This window comes from Bactrocera tryoni, chromosome 2 (genome assembly GCF_016617805.1).
Source record: "Bactrocera tryoni isolate S06 chromosome 2, CSIRO_BtryS06_freeze2, whole genome shotgun sequence".
NCBI classification, from domain to species: Eukaryota; Metazoa; Arthropoda; class Insecta; order Diptera; family Tephritidae; genus Bactrocera; species Bactrocera tryoni.
In genome coordinates, this window is record NC_052500.1 from 8230366 (window position 1) to 8246848 (window position 16483).

The following is a 16483-nucleotide window of genomic DNA, read 5'->3' on the forward strand; positions in this document are numbered from 1 at the left end:
TCTTTTTCTTTTTATTGTAGGGTTAGGGTTTATGCACTAATACTGAACGAAGGGTAAGGGTTGGGGTTATATTTGTTACGAGATATTTATATTTATTAGTAGTTCTTCTTCTTTATTGACGTAGATTTATTAGTACTACATATATTTACACTATATCTCTCAAACCACAGAATCTTTGGTTTCAGTTCATTGCATTTTTTCTTCCAAAAACACATTGGCAATGCAACTACTGTTCGAACTACTTCCTGAAAAAATTATAAAAAGGTTGCATTATTTTTTACATAACTCATTTTTTCGTAAAATTTTAAAATCATTCGTCAAAATATGGGAAATATACATACATAGGAAAACATACACATTATTTGTAAGCGTGGCGTGATATCGTTTATGCTATATGATAAGCAGTCAACACTCAGCGCCTAAATGCAGGCAGCAATATTTACTATTAGTTGTTGTTGTAGTGGCAGAAACCATTCCTGAAGAATTTTTGAGGAATAGTGCGAATTGACAGTCCTTGGTCGAATAAAAATCCGGGTTCGTTTCGATTACTTAGACCCGACTGTCGGGGGAATAGTATTTACTCTTAGTAACATTAAACGGTATGAAGCCGCTAAGCTCACAGTTGTGGTGACGTCTGAGCGCCTGGTAGTGCTAGTTATTGCCGAGACATAAGAAAAAATTGGTTACTTTGTGATAATTAGCCAGCGGACAGCCTCCTATTTATGACGATGCTGATAAATTTACTTCCTATCGGAGACTGCAAATGAGAATGTATTTAAAAATCCGTTGTTTATGCTTTTTTGAACATCTTTTCAAGAACTTACGTTTTTATTTTATGCACGGCGGCAATGACGTCGCCATTTTATGCTAATATAGATAGCTTACAATTAATATTACTATTATTTTATGTAATTTCTGCTTTTATATATATGTACTTATATAGATGTATATATTAGTTATATATATATGCATTTATGTACTCATATATGTAAAAATTGTATTAAATCAAATATAGGCCATCGTATATTACGCATATATTTTAATATATATTTTTTTTGTTTTGATAATTATTTATTTATGTTGTTCTTTTATTATTAATTTTATTATTTTAATTATTAGCTTCAAACTAATGCTTACATAAAAAAATCGTATTTTCAAACGCCTTTTTTGTTTTATAATTTTACATAATTTTTTTTGTTTGCTGTTTTTCGTTTGCGTTTTTCTGCTAATTATTATTATATGTTGGTGTATACGTCTATTCAAATAAATTGACAATATATGTATGTTGTTGTTGTATTATTGAAGCAGGGCGGATATGGAACCAACATTTATTATAACTATTTCTTCTTCGTGTTTTCTTCTCCTTCAGTAGCGTAAGTATGTATGTATAAAAAAATTATTATGTTTTTGCAAATTTCAGCTGTGTAATAAGCATATCCACTAGACCACTAATAATTACAGATACAAAGACAAAAAAAATGGAATAAATAAAGCAAAAATATAATTATTTTGACGGCATTATGTGTTGGCTTTTTTCTCCATTTTGTAACAAAAACAAATCGTACAAAAATTATAATTACGAAAAATGCATATATGACGCAGCGTAATCGCAACAGCTTTCAAGCGAAAAAATAACAAATGAAATGGAATATTTAGTATCTCAAGTTGCATTGAGGTAAATAAATAGAAGCAGAAGCAGCAGCAATCATAAGTAAGACAATTCTGTTCAGTTTCGTTTTTGTTTTTGTTTGTTCAAACACACGCACACACACAAAACAACTAATTAAAATTCGATTCATGAACCTTCGCCAACAAACAACGCGATTAGTTGTTGTATCAATGGCAGCCAGCAGCAGCAGCAACGTACGATGGCGCATTTTGTAACATTTTCGTTTTCTTTTTTACTTGTATCTCATTCATCGTTCGTACCATGCTACACACACTAATTACAAATACAATTTAGCTGCTCTTATCATTTACGCGCACATTCGCGTCCTGCTGTCTTTTGAAGCGCTGCTCTTTCCGCCAAGCATCGATACGTTCTTTTAGCTCATTATTTGGCACGAGCATATCTTCGGTTAGTGGCTGACGATTGAATGGATCGGTACTGCTATTGAGTAAATGTCGCGTTATAATAGCACGATCCATAATCGTACCCGATGGCAGTGTAACCGGATCGGACATTAGTGTATCCATGAGCGGATCTTTGAATTCATCGGGCGCATCGGCGCATTCATCTTCGGCCAGTTGATTAGCAACTGCAAAAATATAAAGACATAAGTATGCAAAAAATAACCTCAATTGTTATAAATAAATGTAGAGCAATATCAAGTTTACCGTAAATATCATGCGCTTTACTAATCAATGCTCTGAACTTTTCCACCTCAATCGTGGAGCGTATGCCCAAACGTTCGATGCGGCTGGCGGCATCGTCGAACAGATGCTTTTGAAACGAACGTTCGTCGGCAGCCAATGCCTGCGCAAACCTATCACAGTCTAGATGTAGATATATATCGAAAATTTCGCCCAGCAGCCGACGTGGCTCCCAACCATATTTGGTGGGATTGCGCACTTTCAGATCGTTGCACTTGGGGCCGCACAATTGTTGTAGATTGAAATTCAACATTGAACTCAGACGGTCGATTATTTCGTCGCGCATGAATGGCTCTTTAATGTCGTTCTGAAAATTATGAAAAAAATTATATTTAATTAAAAATTGCACACATACCTCTCCACATACGTCTTAATAGCGACAATAATGGCTTTTTAGGTAAATGTACTCATACATATGTACATATAGGTTCTAGGTGTATATAGAAAGTAGAAATAATTGTTTGTTTTGTGCCAAATGCGTAGTATGAGTTTTGAGCAGTATTTTTTTCTGACAGCGGTCTTTCCTCAACAAATTCTGCAAAATTGAACTTTATCAAGATAAATTCCAAAAATGTTTCTCTGCATGTTGTTCTTGCAGCGACAAAAAACATGACTGATGTAACCTCTGCATTTGCGGTAGTTTTGTGGTTTTAGTTTTAAAAATCAAGAGCTCTTAATAGGTTTGGATAAGTGTATAAGTTTGATTTAAGGGACCTAGCCCACGTGGGAACAGAAAACATATAATTTTGACCTTCGATTGTTTACTATAGACAGCTTGGGCATTTAATGGTGCAGTGCTTCGTGAATTATAGTCTTCCGAATAATAACCAGTAAACCCTACCTAACTAAGAATAATAAAGTATAAGTAAAAAAAACAAAAAAAAAAAAAACAAATAATCATCGCCGAACCCCCAAAACTATGCTTCTGTGACGAGTTGTTCACTATATGTACATACACATTTGAATCCGTTTCGTTTAAGTAGACCCGACTGTCGTGAGAACACCGTTATTTTACTTAAACAACAAAAGCCATGCAAATTTTAGTGCACATTATTTTTGTTGTTGTGCATATGGTGTTGTTCTAACGGTTATCTAATCACCGTTAGGATGATAAGGGTTATATAGGTTGTCGTCGACGTCATCTAGCGGGAGGCCCAAGAAACGTGCTATTTCGACGGGGTCGGACCAAAGGGAAAAGGGTATTAGATGAGTGGGGTTAGCGGGGCATCCAAAGAGGTGGCCAGTGTCATGCGGAAACTCATTGCATGCAGGACATATGTTGGATATGTCGGGGTCTATTCTGGACAAGTAGGAGTTTAACCTGCTACAGTAGCCAGAACGAAGTTGCGCAAGGCTCACTCGCGTTTCTCGCGGCAACTCGAGCTCTTCGTCTGCATGATCGCGAAATTCTCCACACTATTCATTAACCACTTTCCAAACAGTTCGAAAATTAATGTACTTACCGTTAAATAATGGAACATTTCCACTGTCTCGCGTGCTAGCGTCAAATACGAACGACACTGTCGCTCATCGGTATTCAATTGCGACAATCTAGTCTGCTGCTGGTCAGAGCTCAATTGCGCCCAAGCGCTGTCATTCATCATTAATACCTAAAAAGTAATGTAAATGAATACAATTCATTACAAAAGAATTGGTGAAAATTGCGTAAAATGTACCTGGGTCTGATGTATGCGCTTGAGATTTTCCAAACATTCGTCCAGCAGGAATGTGGTGTCGTTCATGAGCATATTTATGAATTTGACAAATTGTTTACCTGAATTCGATTCAGTTATCATAACCTGCCGCAACACAGGGTTCTCCCACATTGATTTAAACAGATGACTTATGTGATACCTGTAAAGATGCAAAAATATATATAAAAAAAATTCTTTCACTAGTGTGTGTTCACAAACCTAATTGTAAATTTATCGTAAAATTCAGTGCTTTGTCCAGTCGTTTCAATATCTACGTAAAATTTCATGAGCGCGCTGCAAAGTACCGTCTGTGCTAATTCGTGATTCCACATCTTTTCGTTTAAAAATAGAAATGAAATTAAAATTATAAATAGAAATGAAAAAAAAAAATAATAATTGATTAGACTTACAGATGCACTTAGAGCATTTTGTGGTCCCAGTGAGAATACAAATAACACTTCAACTAATTTGGCAGTGACGTAAGGATTCTTAATGAGATTGGGCACACATACGCATGTTAGCAGCCATGTGATTATTGAATGATCGATTGTCTGCCGTATATCATTGAGAGCGTGCTGCATGGCGAACAATATGAATTCGGCAATATCGTCCACATACCATTCCGGCAGGGCGGCTAGCACATCGGTTGGCTTCAACTGTTGCACCGGCACCTTGGCTATGTATGGACCATCAACGGGCCGTCCCTCAATCTGATACAGCAGATATTCGCAAACAGTCGAATAGAAGTACATGCAAGAGGATAAAAGTTTTGGATCGAGCAGACAAAGTTCACTGCACAATTTGGACCTAAAAGTACATACAAATATTGAAATTATTGGAATATGTTAAAATAATTGTTAGTATTTAGGTGGAAATTAGTATAAAGTGAACCGATATCGCCGGTTTCGTCAAATGAGCAGTTTCTTGGGGAGAAGAGGACGTGTGCAAAATTTCAGATAAATTTTTCAAAAATTGAGGGATGCCTAAAAACAGACAAGTTTCATTAATACCATCTGATCAAAATTGAGCCGGTCTATGGAAAATTGTATTCGGCGTTGGCATGCTTGTATTTTTTCAGGAGCCTATTTTGAAGGCGATAATAACGATATGAGCAAATTTAATTTTTTTGATATTTTTCAGTCCGGTTCAAATTTGATCAGATGGCATACACCGTTGCAATTTTGTTTACTCAATTTTTAGTATGAATTCTTTTCCATCGGTATTGTCAGTCCGGTTCTAATTTGATCAGATGGTATATGCCGTTATAATTTTGTTTACTCAATGCACAAATTCTTTTGTGTTGATATATGTATGAACATCAATTACCTGGACAACTTTTTAAATTGCTTATGCCAACGTTCTCGAAATTGTTTATTCCTTTTGGCGTACGGTGTATTCTCCCAATGTGATTTGGTACGATCAATTTCATCGATGAGTTTTTGTAGTTCTTTTATAGCGCGCGCCTTCTGCCGATAGCGTTGTATGGCCGGCATGTAGCCTAAATGATGAGCTTGTAGTGTGAGGAACCAACATTGCGTCTGGAAATTGGCATTATGGGTGGCTGTAGCGAAATCACGTTCAATGAATTGCTTGTATTCGTCGGCGGTAAAACGCAATTTCGTATCATTCTCAATTGAGATCAATGTGTCTTTATAAAATGGAAATAACGGATCGATGCGATCCAATTTGATTTTCACCGACAGTTGTTGCAACACGCTCATTAAATTAATGACGAAACCATCGCGTGCAAGCAATTTTTCATCGCAAGCGAACTGTGCACGACGCTCGTTGTAGCGCAATACTCTACTTATGTATTCGAGTGTTTGGGGGCGGCTGTTGACATTCACAAGCAACGAATGAAATACTGTATGCATTGATGTGCGCATGGATTGCATTTCCTATTTTGACAATACCAAAAATAAAAAAAAGAAACAAAAAATAATAATTTGAAAATTCAATTCCATTAAACTACAAGCAATATTTAGCTTTACTAACCCAACGAAAGTGATACATGCTGTACACGATGACATTGCTCTTGCCATGCGCTTCGGCAAATTTCACATTCTCCTCAGCAAAGAGCGATACGGAGAGAAACGGTCCCAGATAACTGCATTTAACGATTTCTCGACCGGGTATCTTCGTGCACATCGACGGTAGGAAATTGACTTGTGCTGCAATCAAATCGCAAATCGGTCGTGCTGCCCCCACTTTTATAACCACCAATTTAGCTAGAACATCGATTTGTTGTGTATTGACGTTGGGCGTGCAAATGTTACGTTGCATGCCAATGAAGAGACCGCGCAGTAGTTGACCAAATATTTGTTGAAAATCCTCAGTTGTTTTATGCGCCGTGGCTACCAAATCATATAAGAAACCGTCGGGTATGCGACCCTGATAGAGCATTTCCAGCATTGGCGATTGATCGAAAATGAAATTTGCATTTTCATTAATGCGATCGGTGAGCACGAGTATGGTAGTACGCATTATAGCATCATGTACTTGTTGTAATACATTTTGTATTTTTGTTTGTGTATCCATGGGTACATTGCTGCCGGTAACGTTGTTATCTGTTGTATATTGTTGTCGGAGGCGATGGCAATTCACCAAATACAAGATCACCTCTTGCCTGACCATGGTGCCATGGAAGCTGCTTGAAGGTGTTACTGGACCGATAGTATTATCCAAATTGGCGGCATTTGATGTGGATGCTGAATTTAAAGATACAAATTGTATTGCAATTAAAATAATAAAATATGCATTCATGTAAATGTTGCACCTTGCGATGACGCTGGTCGCTCGTCTTCGCGTGCGCTGCTACTTCTGCCGCCGCGCGTCATTGCATTTTCGGAAAAGAAAATTGACGATCGCGTGCCACCAGCGCTGCCGGGCGCCGCGTTTGCTAGTATTTCCTGTACTTCTGTGTCATCGCTTTTAATCTTTTTTGGCGTTGAGTATGTGGGATTTGAAGTCACACCGGATGATGTTGTAGCTGTAGAAGTGCTTGCCGCTGGAGATGTAGTTGCTTTGGTGTCACTTGCGTTCACCGTTGCCGTTGCTGAAGCGGTGCCACTTGCCGACGCACCTTCCAATTCGGCAGATGAATTCGCGCTGCTGCCAGCTCCTTCTGGTGCTTCGAGTTCTTCTTTAAATAGCTTCAGTACACACTCTAAGAGAACATCATGCATAATGGTTTCGAAATCAAAACGCATTTGCGGATAATGTTCAAGAAAACTAGCCGTTTGCGGGCATATCATTGAACCGACACTATATTCATTCCATGTAGCATTGAATATTTTCGAAAGCATATCTTCGATGAATTCATCTGTCGTTTGTTCCGGTTGTTTGTGCTCAATAATCATGTCGGCAGTATCTATATCAGTTGTTTCCATGTGTTCTAATTGGTTGTCAATGGACTTTTTGCTATCATGATTGCCGTTTTCTGATTTAATAATACTAACAGTTGGTGGTGTAAGTAGGGACGTACTTGTGGATGAGGCAGTTGATAGAATGGAGGCGCATTTCGTTATGTCTATATGCTGGGTAGGTGTAGTGTTCAACGAGTTCATTTCGACGTCAACGTCCATTTTAGTGCTTTCTCCATCCGGCAGCACATTTTCCGGTTGTGTTTCCGCCGGTGCTACCAGATTGGTGCGTAACAGCCGAGACTCCTTTGCAGCATAATTAGGACTACGTAATTCTATATGGAAAATTAATTAATGTTAATATGTATTATTATTAAACAATTGTGTCAAACAAAATTTAAATCAAAATATATAACACAAACCTTTTTCATTATCGTCCGTTGTAGCTGGCGTTGTTGTACTACTTGAGCTTCTTTCTGCCGTTGTAGGTGTATTACTAATTGGCGAAATTACTTTTGACGAATTAGCTGCCGCTAAGGTACGCAATCGTCGGGCGCGTATCTATGGAAATAATTTTTTATTTTATATATGTATGTTCGTGTCTAAGAACTATTTGCACTTTACCTCTTCCGGCGTTAATTCATTCATCTTAGTGTTTTGCTCCTCGGCAGATGACATGCCAAATAAATGCCGTTATTCAGTTCCCCTTCTTTTCTTTCTATATGCGTAAATAAATTTTATTTTAGTTTTATATTATTTCACCGATATAAAATATTTGTATATGTGTATATTTATTTACTTTTTAGTTAACAAAAGAGCAGCCTCTTCTTTCTTCACTGACTTTCCTATTCTCTTAGTGTTGTCACCGTCAAGGTAATGCGTTGCAATTGCTCTACTGCCTCAGCACCAATAAAATTTCTTTATGTAAAAATTCTTTGGCTGAGTAAATTTCACATGAAAATTAAAAAGTGACCAAAGCTCTTCACAATATTGTTGCTATTTTGTCGTTGGCGTTATTTTATTTTGCGATTGTGTTATGATGCGTTCAGATGTATGAAGGTGGAGGTTGAAATGATGACTGCCGACTTCGTTGCTGCGTTTTTGTGGGTGAACGAACTATGGGGATATATGAGTACATGGTAAATATTTAGTATATGTTGACTCTTGGCAAAGGCCAAATGTCTTTCTAAGTCCAAATGTCAACAAAACGTTTAAGAGTAATTATAAAAAAAACAGAAATAACGGTTTATAAATATATAATTGTTATCCTATATAATACGTTGGGTATATAATAATTATATATTGCAAAAATATTTTTTTATTTTAATATTTTATGTACACCAACATAAATGATTGTATGTATGTATACAATTCGTATATGTTCCCATAATTTATATATGTACATACATATATGCCATATATTTATTTGTTGTATACCTTGAAAACATATTACAATAGCAGTAACACAAGAAATTACCAATACAAAATAAACTTAATATTTATCTTTGCCATTCAATGATTACAATGCAAATGCATTTTTTGCAAAAACTATTTTTAGAAATCGATAAAAATGATGAGCATTATGCTAAGAACACCCTGTGGTAGTGGCGCTTGAAATATAAATAAATATAGGCACAGGAAAATTTTATGTAAATACAATTACGACGAATGCGAACTGTCTGGTGAAAGACATAAAAACGAAATCGCATCCATCCACTCAATTTTATTGTATATATTTTATTACCATTTACCTAAAGTATACCATATCAGCTGTGGAAAAACGAACGCCCGGCTATAGATAAGCCATAGACGGTCAAGTGCAGCATCAAGGCTTTTATAAAAATTTAAAAGAGGCTGATAATAGGCGTACCACATATACCGAACATTAAAAATGTTTAATCTTTGGTTAACGTAATTGGATTGATTCTTGTTTTCAGAGCAATGACAAGTCTTGCTAATAGGAAATGATATAAGTATGTACAAATAGAGCATCCATACAAAGAAATGTGTAGCCAATATGCTATGAAATTAGGAAAAGTGACAGGCCATTGACTAAATCTGATAAGAAAAAATAAACGTAATATGTGTCAACCAATCAGTAACCAAATTTGTTCTAATTTTGTATACAAGCTGAATAAAAAGTTACATATACGAATGTATATACATATTATTGGTATATGCATACATAAATTATGTACATATGTGCAACTACGCAATAGAAATTTGTTGAAATTGCTATCGTATAATTTCTTCTTTGTCATTAAAATGTTGCGACGGCTCTTTGAAATAATTTGCTTAAAAATTAATACAAGTTTACGTAAACTTTTCAGGAAATTTATTACAGGCATTAACCGTGTTTTAAAATACTGTTTCTAAACTTCCGTATATATAACATATGTATATACTTGTATATGGATATTTTTTTACTCAAGTTTTCACAGCAGTCAAAACATTTTCCGTTAATTAGCAGCACCAGTTATCTTTTCCGCGCACTCACCCCTTTTTCTATCGTTTCTACACACTTCAAAAGTAGTGTCTTTATAGAAAAATTACTTATAAAAAGGTATATGTCCTTCCATGCACTTTTTCTTTGTTTGTCTTTTATAGTACTTTATTTCGGGAACTTTTTCTTGCCAAAAAAAATTACGGTTTAAGCAAAAAAAAAAATATAATACATTTTTATTTATTTGTCCAGCATTATATACCTTTTTTCGTTTTTTACTGTTAAATCTGTACAATATGAGTGTGCATTGAACCGAACGATTTCGAGTCAATACTTATGATGTACACGTATATTTTCTTTTTTTTCGATTGTGGCTTATGTCTTGTAATCTCACAATTTTTCGTAGAGTTTGCTATTAGCTTTTGTCCTTTACAAAGAGGGCAATTTAGTTTTATTTGTAGAATATAAAATTTGTTTAATTTTTCCTATTTTTTATGTCGCGTAATCTTGCACTTCACCACTTCACTAACTGAACGCAAAATGTCGCAGCACAAATGAACAATTGGACGTGGATTAGTAGAGATGCCAAGCGCATATATCTTTAAGCTTTTCAAGTAATCCGTAAGCCTTTGCACTAATTTAAAAACATTGGAATTAATAAGCCGCTTACAATTTGGCGAGGTACCAAAACCAGCATATTACTCAAAGTGTCAATACCTCAATTTATGTAACTTTTTCTTGAACTTTTAAAAATTCCCATAAAAATATGTTGTTATTATTTGCAATTAAAGTGTTGGCAACTTTGAGCATGAATGACTGGTGAAATCCATCATATGTGGTTTATTTGCGGCGAATTAATTATTTCCAGTTTTCAACAAAATCCTGAACTGCTTCGTTAACTTATTTTAGTGTTCAATAACGATAGAAATAAAATGTTTAAATTAAATAAAACTTGTATTTAACATGATAACCGAATTCCTTGAACTTGAGTATCTTTGAATTAACAATGTTATAATACGTTATAAACTTATATGAATTCTAATATTTCTGAAAATCATTTAATAGTGAAGGCAACACTGTATATGTCCCCTTAGCAGCTTGCCGAAAAGGTTTTATCCCGCGTGAATTTATATTTCGTCAATAAAGAGAATTCTTATATTAAAGAAATTAACTTTTTACAAAAGTTTTCTAAAATGCCTAAAACAAAGAAGAGAACCACTAGTTCATCTAGCAGTGATTCTGGACCTGACGATGTAAGCTTATATTTCGAAATAAATATATAAGTTCATGAAGAAATTAACAATTCTTCTTGCCTTCACAGAGAAATGTACCACCGGTAAAAAAATCCAAAGCAAGTACTGATAAGACTGGTAGCGGATCCAGCAATAAAGATACTAATAGTTCAGAAAATCCAAATGGTCCTTGGACAATTGAAAAATTGCGTCAGGTGCGTATAAATGAGTTTAAAGGTCGCAAAATGGTGGACATCCGTGAGTTTTACGAAAAAAATGGTGAAATTTTGCCTGGTAAAAAAGGAATATCCCTGTATCCCCATCAATGGAAAAAATTGTTGGAACTAGCTCCTGAGGTCAATAAAGCTTTGGGCGATTAAGTCAACCAATTACACTCGTCGCTCACCAGCAAAATTGTATTTATTAATTTTTATATGTATGTGTATAAAATAATATAATCGGAAAAACAAAAACCACCGTGTCTCAATTAGACATTGATAAGAAAGTATGTATAAATTTTAGCATTTGGTAAATGAGTTTCAGGCGATATTTCCGGAATTGTTTTATCAAAATATTTATATGTGAATGCTATGAAATTATCAATTTTATTAACCAAACAACGAACTTACAGATAACTGAGCACCTGGAATAAATGCTATTCATCTTATCTCGCTCATAATTTCACCAACGTCCATTAACATCGTTATTTCTAATCACGAGATATACATATACATTAATCACACCAAATTACTAATACTATCTTTTATTAATCTTAAAAAAGAATTGCACAGTTTAATATTCGCTTTAATATTTCGTTACATATTTATATGTATATGCAAATAAATTCTTTAGCTTAACCCATGTTTACAAACAAGTTCTTTTAAATAAACTTAAAGGTACACTGCCAGGAACGAGCACAACGATACGAAAATTATAAACGGTAGCCATGTTTTAATAAAACCCAAGAAACCAACATATCTGCCACAAACAAATATCCAAAGACACAGCACTACCATATTCCAGCTGGTTCGTCTATTGTAGCGCATACCGCATAAGGCAGTGGCCACATGTGAATGACAATTGTCGCAAAAGAGATTATGCATGCGAGTTCCGTATAATATTGAAGCTTTAGCCACAGCTTCATCCCACTCAGCAGATCCACCTGCAACATTTTTTGGATTCAAACGCAGATATCTTGTCGGTCTTCCAAAACCCATTTTGTCCTCGGACACATAATATGGTCCGGCAAAATCGCGGATGATACCAGTAGATGTACATATTCCCATATGACCTATCATGGGTAACAACCAAGTGAGGACAGGTATCGGTGTCCAAACGATGCAATAAGGAAAGCGATCATTTTCAAAATTTATTGGAGGTAGGACGAGTCGATCCGATTGATCATCCATTGCGACATCAACAGTTTCTCCTCTTGTTCCAGAAGGTAGGGATTGTCCAATGTTTTCAGAACTGGTGTTAGTCATTTATGGCTTTGAAACAATTTTGTTTTTTTTAATTAGAACTGTTTGAACGACTTTTCGTGTGTAAATCCATTTGTGTACTTTTTATTCAGCTTTTTATATGATAAGCTGATGTGAAAAAATAAACATTTACATAGGTGAACTATATGACATTTATATAAAGTATGCAACACTGCCAATATCTCCGCAATGTTGCCTTTCTTAATCAATACAAGTAACCAAAGCGATTGCCCGATAATAGGTACAATCAACCTAGTTGTAAACTTAATGCGAATAAACCAATACCACCAGTACCAATGCAGATGTTAGAAAACATTGAACTAATTATTAAAAATTACTGAACATTATTTTAATAAAAAGTTTTTGTTCGATTATAAATTTATATTGATAAGAAATTGGGATTCAAGTTCATAACTTTTGAAATTCAACTTGCATCAAGTTAGTTATGTTTTAGATAGTTTTTAATCATTATCGGTACAAAAGAGGAAAAATCTATTGTGAATGGATACACAAATTGTGAATGAATTCCAAAATTGTTAGTAGAGGGTTTGTAAACAAAAAATATTTTGTCAAAAATAATATTACATTTCCGTAATTCTTAATTTTTTGTATTTTATTGTATGAAAAAAGATCGAATTGAATGGGTGGTAAAAGTTTTTATTGCGACTATTGTTGCTGTTTTCTTAAGAATGATGTAAATGTGCGCAAAACGCACAACTCGGGATTAACTCATAATATGGCAAAATTGCGTTTTATGAGACGATTCGAAGGTGAGTGTGCATCCAAACGGGTTTCACCAAATTATTAACTATGATATAATTTAATAGACCCTAAAAAAGTGCTGGAACAGGAACTTAATAAGGAGCCTTGCACACGTTACTTAAACGGCAAATATTGCAAATTCGATTTGATGTGCAAGTCGACACATTACAATAAAGAGCAGCTAGAGCAATTGCGAAAAATTGGTACGTTGCAAATTTAAAATGAAATCATCATTTAAAATAATTATTTATTATATATTTTTAGTGAAGCGTTTGGAAAAAGTTCAAAGGTCCAAAGGAAATGGCAAACTGAAAAATGTGCAAAAAATAATGCTTCCATGGTATAGATATAATGAAAAAAGTAATAAAACAATGAAAATCAGACCCCTACCAGAATCTCTGAAACCTATAAACTTTGATCGAATAAATGATGATTGCCTCACACTTGAATGGGGTTAAAAATGTCAAAAAAATAAATTTTGTCAAATAGTTTAAATATTTGCAATTTTTCAATAATAAATTACTATAACACAAAATTTTCTATTAATAGTATATTTTTTAGCTTTACCCCAGTATTGTCACCACACTTTCCATGGCATTATCCACTTTTAAACTTAATTGTAACATTTTGCCGAATTCCGCATAATACGATTTTGCGTCTTGACCGCTAAAATTCATAACACGAGGATCAGTAAGATGCGCCAATAAGAAGAACACAAAATGTTCTGAAAAATTTAATATTAGTTAATTACACATTTAAAGTAAAACCAACCATTGAATTTTACCCAATTTATTTTCAATTGCAAAAAATAATGCCGTATTCCCACTTTTCCTATCGCCCATCTCCAAAAATTTCTTCTTCAACTTCGGTTGTGCATTTCTTGTTGTATTGCCATATTTTTGTTCTAGTTTCTTACAAACGTCTTCGTAATATTTACTAAATTCATTTTCGGATGATTTTGCGCTAAAATCTCGAATAAATGAAGCTTTTTCTGAAAGCCGTTCATCTAGTGTATTTAAAATGATTTCTGCCTGATTGTAACTATTGGTACGCACAACCATATGTAGGGGAGTATATCCATCATCATTTAAGTGTAACAATAGCTTTAGATCTATCTTTTCCATTAACAAACGCAAAGACTTATCGTCGATTTCGTTTAGAACAGCTAAATGAATGCAGGTGTTAGAGTGGTCATCGATCTCATTTGTGTTCAAACCCTCATTTATAAGAACATTGATTATTTTAGGGAAGCAATCTTGAACTATTGCTAACTGGAGGCAGTTCTGAAAGATGATATTAAGTTAAAGCATTTAATAATCGTATGCACTGTGATAATGTATGTATATAGCTTAAGACATCAATTGGTTAAACTTACTTCGTCATCGTCGGTAAGTAAGGTATTTAGATCTTCCACTTTTCTAATTTTCTTCCAAACGAATATTTGCCTTCGTAAGGCATCCAAGTCATTTTCAACTATGGTGCGATGTATGGCACTATACAAAATTCAAGATGTTAAATAATATTCATAGTTTATTAAATAAAATATTACAGCAAACCATCTGTGCGTATGTCCGCATCTATAAATTCTTCAGCCATTTTGCGCATGATGTGTTCTTCTTTTGTTTTATGTGGCTCTGGCGAATTAAAAATGATATCATTTAAGATGTCAGATGAAATAGATATTATCGAGTCACTGCGATTTCTTCTATTTAATACATTTGTTGCAGCTTGATTTATGTCTGGGCCCTATAAATTAAGTATTTGTCTTAAATATATGCATATGTAATATTCTCAAATGGAAATACCTTTTCAATTTTTCTAGCCTTTAGTTTGGGTTGTAGTTGAGTATGTGCCATTTGGGCATGAGATTTTTTTACCACTTGTGGCAAACATACTTTTCGTTTTCGTTTCCTTTTCACTGGTGTATCTGTTGAATCATTAGTTTTAGACAATTGATCTCCTGTAGACTTCGACTCCACAGACTGTTGTGCTATCGTATGATTTCGTGTTACTGTTGTAGAAATTACATTTCTTTGCAGAACTGGTAAGTTTCTTTCTTGACTGCCATCACCATGGCTTGGATGCAAAGTATTCTGCGACGAATGAATTGGCAATGTTATTATCTTAATTGTTTGATTTGTTGAATGAGCAACTCCTTCGGTAATATCAGTTTGAGTGGCTTTTTCTTTGAAGGAGTCGGTACTATTACCAAATGTTTTTTTACAATTCGGGCACAAAGCATGTACAATCTGTGCACTCGATGACTTCCCATTAACTGCTTCCAAAATACGAAGTTGTACATCTTTTTCGGGTATTTGAAGTACCACACGAAATAACTCTGCATAGGCCAATTTAGATTTAGCGTTATCAGGACTGGTTATCTTTAAGGCAGTTGTAACTGTTTTACTATTGCTTTTTGTTAAAATGACCTTTTTCATATTACTTCAACTGTCACAAGCACTTTAATAGCAATTTACAGCACAGAAAAATAAGTAAGTAATTTCATTGACCATAAAGCACTATTTGGGGAAATACCTTTTTACAAAATCCAAAGCAATATACCAAGGCCCAGACCTGCTTGTCACTAATCAAAAATGTCAGTTTATATATTATATATTTCAAAAGTTTTAAATTTTTCGTATTTTTGTTACTATTTTTTCTCTATTTTATAACAATGTATTAGTTGGAAATCTAATGTTGTTTTGAAAATATATCACACATGTCTTTTTAGTTAATACCATCATTTGTAAAGAGGAAACCCCCTCAAATTTTGACATAAAAAAATAAAAATTCAATGTGCTTACCAGACTGATTCTAATTTCGTTCTAAAACAAACCTTAGTAGGCTATTGAAAATTATTATAATTGCTCATATCGGTCTTGTTTCAGTTTCTCCCTGATAGTAATGACGAATATATAAAATAATTTTAATTTTACAAGTAACATGTACATGTATTTTTATTTTTTATATTAGAGATGGAACTACAGAACAAAATATAAGTAAATTTTAGTACAACTTTAGTGTGCAATATACCAGGCGTTTAGTTCGTTGGTACACACAAATATCTGGCATCTCTATTGATTACTCGTCGGAATAGTTAATGTCAAAAAGGTAAAAATCGATATAATTTTCAATC

At 34.3% G+C, this 16483-nt stretch overlaps 5 protein-coding genes across 7 annotated transcripts; 2 read left to right on the plus strand and 3 right to left on the minus strand.

Annotated features, from left to right (window-relative positions):
• Window positions 1–1279: 1279 nt before the first annotated feature.
• Window positions 1280–10421, minus strand: LOC120767426 (ubiquitin conjugation factor E4 B). Of its 2 annotated transcripts, none has more exons than XM_040093467.1 (13): window positions 10135–10421; window positions 8229–8545; window positions 8054–8147; window positions 7852–7990; window positions 6844–7764; window positions 6063–6775; window positions 5394–5965; window positions 4478–4874; window positions 4287–4399; window positions 4050–4227; window positions 3837–3983; window positions 2338–2680; window positions 1280–2258 (listed from the first exon to the last, which is right to left on the minus strand). In XM_040093467.1, the coding sequence occupies exons 3-13, from the start codon at window positions 8105–8107 to the stop codon at window positions 1960–1962; spliced, it is 3876 nt and encodes a 1291-aa protein (XP_039949401.1). In that variant the 5' UTR covers window positions 8108–8147; window positions 8229–8545; window positions 10135–10421; the 3' UTR covers window positions 1280–1959. The 2 variants fall into 2 exon arrangements, with proteins under 2 accessions (XP_039949401.1, XP_039949403.1); XM_040093469.1 differs by lacking the exon at window positions 10135–10421 and adding an exon at window positions 9927–10084.
• A 410-nt stretch (window positions 10422–10831) lies between these two features.
• Window positions 10832–11559, plus strand: LOC120767441 (RNA polymerase II transcriptional coactivator). Its single transcript, XM_040093504.1, has 2 exons — window positions 10832–11125; window positions 11194–11559. Exons 1-2 carry the CDS (start codon window positions 11066–11068, stop codon window positions 11482–11484), a joined length of 351 nt encoding a protein of 116 aa, XP_039949438.1. The 5' UTR covers window positions 10832–11065; the 3' UTR covers window positions 11485–11559.
• Window positions 11560–11686: 127 nt separating this feature from the next.
• On the minus strand, window positions 11687–12754 carry LOC120767437 (transmembrane protein 222). The gene has a single exon (XM_040093500.1). It carries the CDS (start codon window positions 12586–12588, stop codon window positions 11995–11997), a length of 594 nt encoding a protein of 197 aa, XP_039949434.1. The 5' UTR covers window positions 12589–12754; the 3' UTR covers window positions 11687–11994.
• A 413-nt stretch (window positions 12755–13167) lies between these two features.
• On the plus strand, window positions 13168–13878 carry LOC120767440 (zinc finger matrin-type protein 5). Its single transcript, XM_040093503.1, has 3 exons — window positions 13168–13355; window positions 13413–13550; window positions 13612–13878. The coding sequence occupies exons 1-3, from the start codon at window positions 13226–13228 to the stop codon at window positions 13803–13805; spliced, it is 462 nt and encodes a 153-aa protein (XP_039949437.1). The 5' UTR covers window positions 13168–13225; the 3' UTR covers window positions 13806–13878.
• Window positions 13879–13882: 4 nt separating this feature from the next.
• On the minus strand, window positions 13883–16066 carry LOC120767430. Of its 2 annotated transcripts, XM_040093477.1 has the most exons (6): window positions 15883–16066; window positions 15153–15807; window positions 14897–15093; window positions 14723–14840; window positions 14132–14630; window positions 13911–14071 (listed from the first exon to the last, which is right to left on the minus strand). In XM_040093477.1, the coding sequence occupies exons 2-6, from the start codon at window positions 15783–15785 to the stop codon at window positions 13911–13913; spliced, it is 1608 nt and encodes a 535-aa protein (XP_039949411.1). In that variant the 5' UTR covers window positions 15786–15807; window positions 15883–16066. The 2 variants fall into 2 exon arrangements, with proteins under 2 accessions (XP_039949412.1, XP_039949411.1); XM_040093478.1 differs by lacking the exon at window positions 15883–16066 and having other exon boundaries at window positions 13883–14071; window positions 15153–15785.
• Window positions 16067–16483: the final 417 nt, after the last annotated feature.

Excerpts from the sequence above, each read along its gene's own strand:
- LOC120767426 (XM_040093467.1), bottom strand. The coding sequence starts at position 8,107 with ATGTCATCTGCCGAGGAGCAAAACACTAAGATGAATGAATTAACGCCG. Across the intron at positions 7,765-7,851 it reads AACGGACGATAATGAAAAAG|AATTACGTAGTCCTAATTAT; the intron begins GTTTGTGTTATA and ends TTTTCCATATAG. Across the intron at positions 6,776-6,843 it reads GCGACCAGCGTCATCGCAAG|CATCCACATCAAATGCCGCC; the intron begins GTGCAACATTTA and ends CTTTAAATTCAG.
- LOC120767441 (XM_040093504.1), top strand. The coding sequence starts at position 11,066 with ATGCCTAAAACAAAGAAGAGAACCACTAGTTCATCTAGCAGTGATTCT. Across the intron at positions 11,126-11,193 it reads GTGATTCTGGACCTGACGAT|AGAAATGTACCACCGGTAAA; the intron begins GTAAGCTTATAT and ends TTGCCTTCACAG.
- LOC120767437 (XM_040093500.1), bottom strand. The coding sequence starts at position 12,588 with ATGACTAACACCAGTTCTGAAAACATTGGACAATCCCTACCTTCTGGA.
- LOC120767440 (XM_040093503.1), top strand. The coding sequence starts at position 13,226 with ATGGGTGGTAAAAGTTTTTATTGCGACTATTGTTGCTGTTTTCTTAAG. Across the intron at positions 13,356-13,412 it reads TTTTATGAGACGATTCGAAG|ACCCTAAAAAAGTGCTGGAA; the intron begins GTGAGTGTGCAT and ends ATAATTTAATAG. Across the intron at positions 13,551-13,611 it reads AGAGCAATTGCGAAAAATTG|TGAAGCGTTTGGAAAAAGTT; the intron begins GTACGTTGCAAA and ends ATATATTTTTAG.
- LOC120767430 (XM_040093478.1), bottom strand. The coding sequence starts at position 15,785 with ATGAAAAAGGTCATTTTAACAAAAAGCAATAGTAAAACAGTTACAACT. Across the intron at positions 15,094-15,152 it reads AGGCTAGAAAAATTGAAAAG|GGCCCAGACATAAATCAAGC; the intron begins GTATTTCCATTT and ends CTTAATTTATAG. Across the intron at positions 14,841-14,896 it reads ATACGCACAGATGGTTTGCT|TGCCATACATCGCACCATAG; the intron begins GTAATATTTTAT and ends AATTTTGTATAG.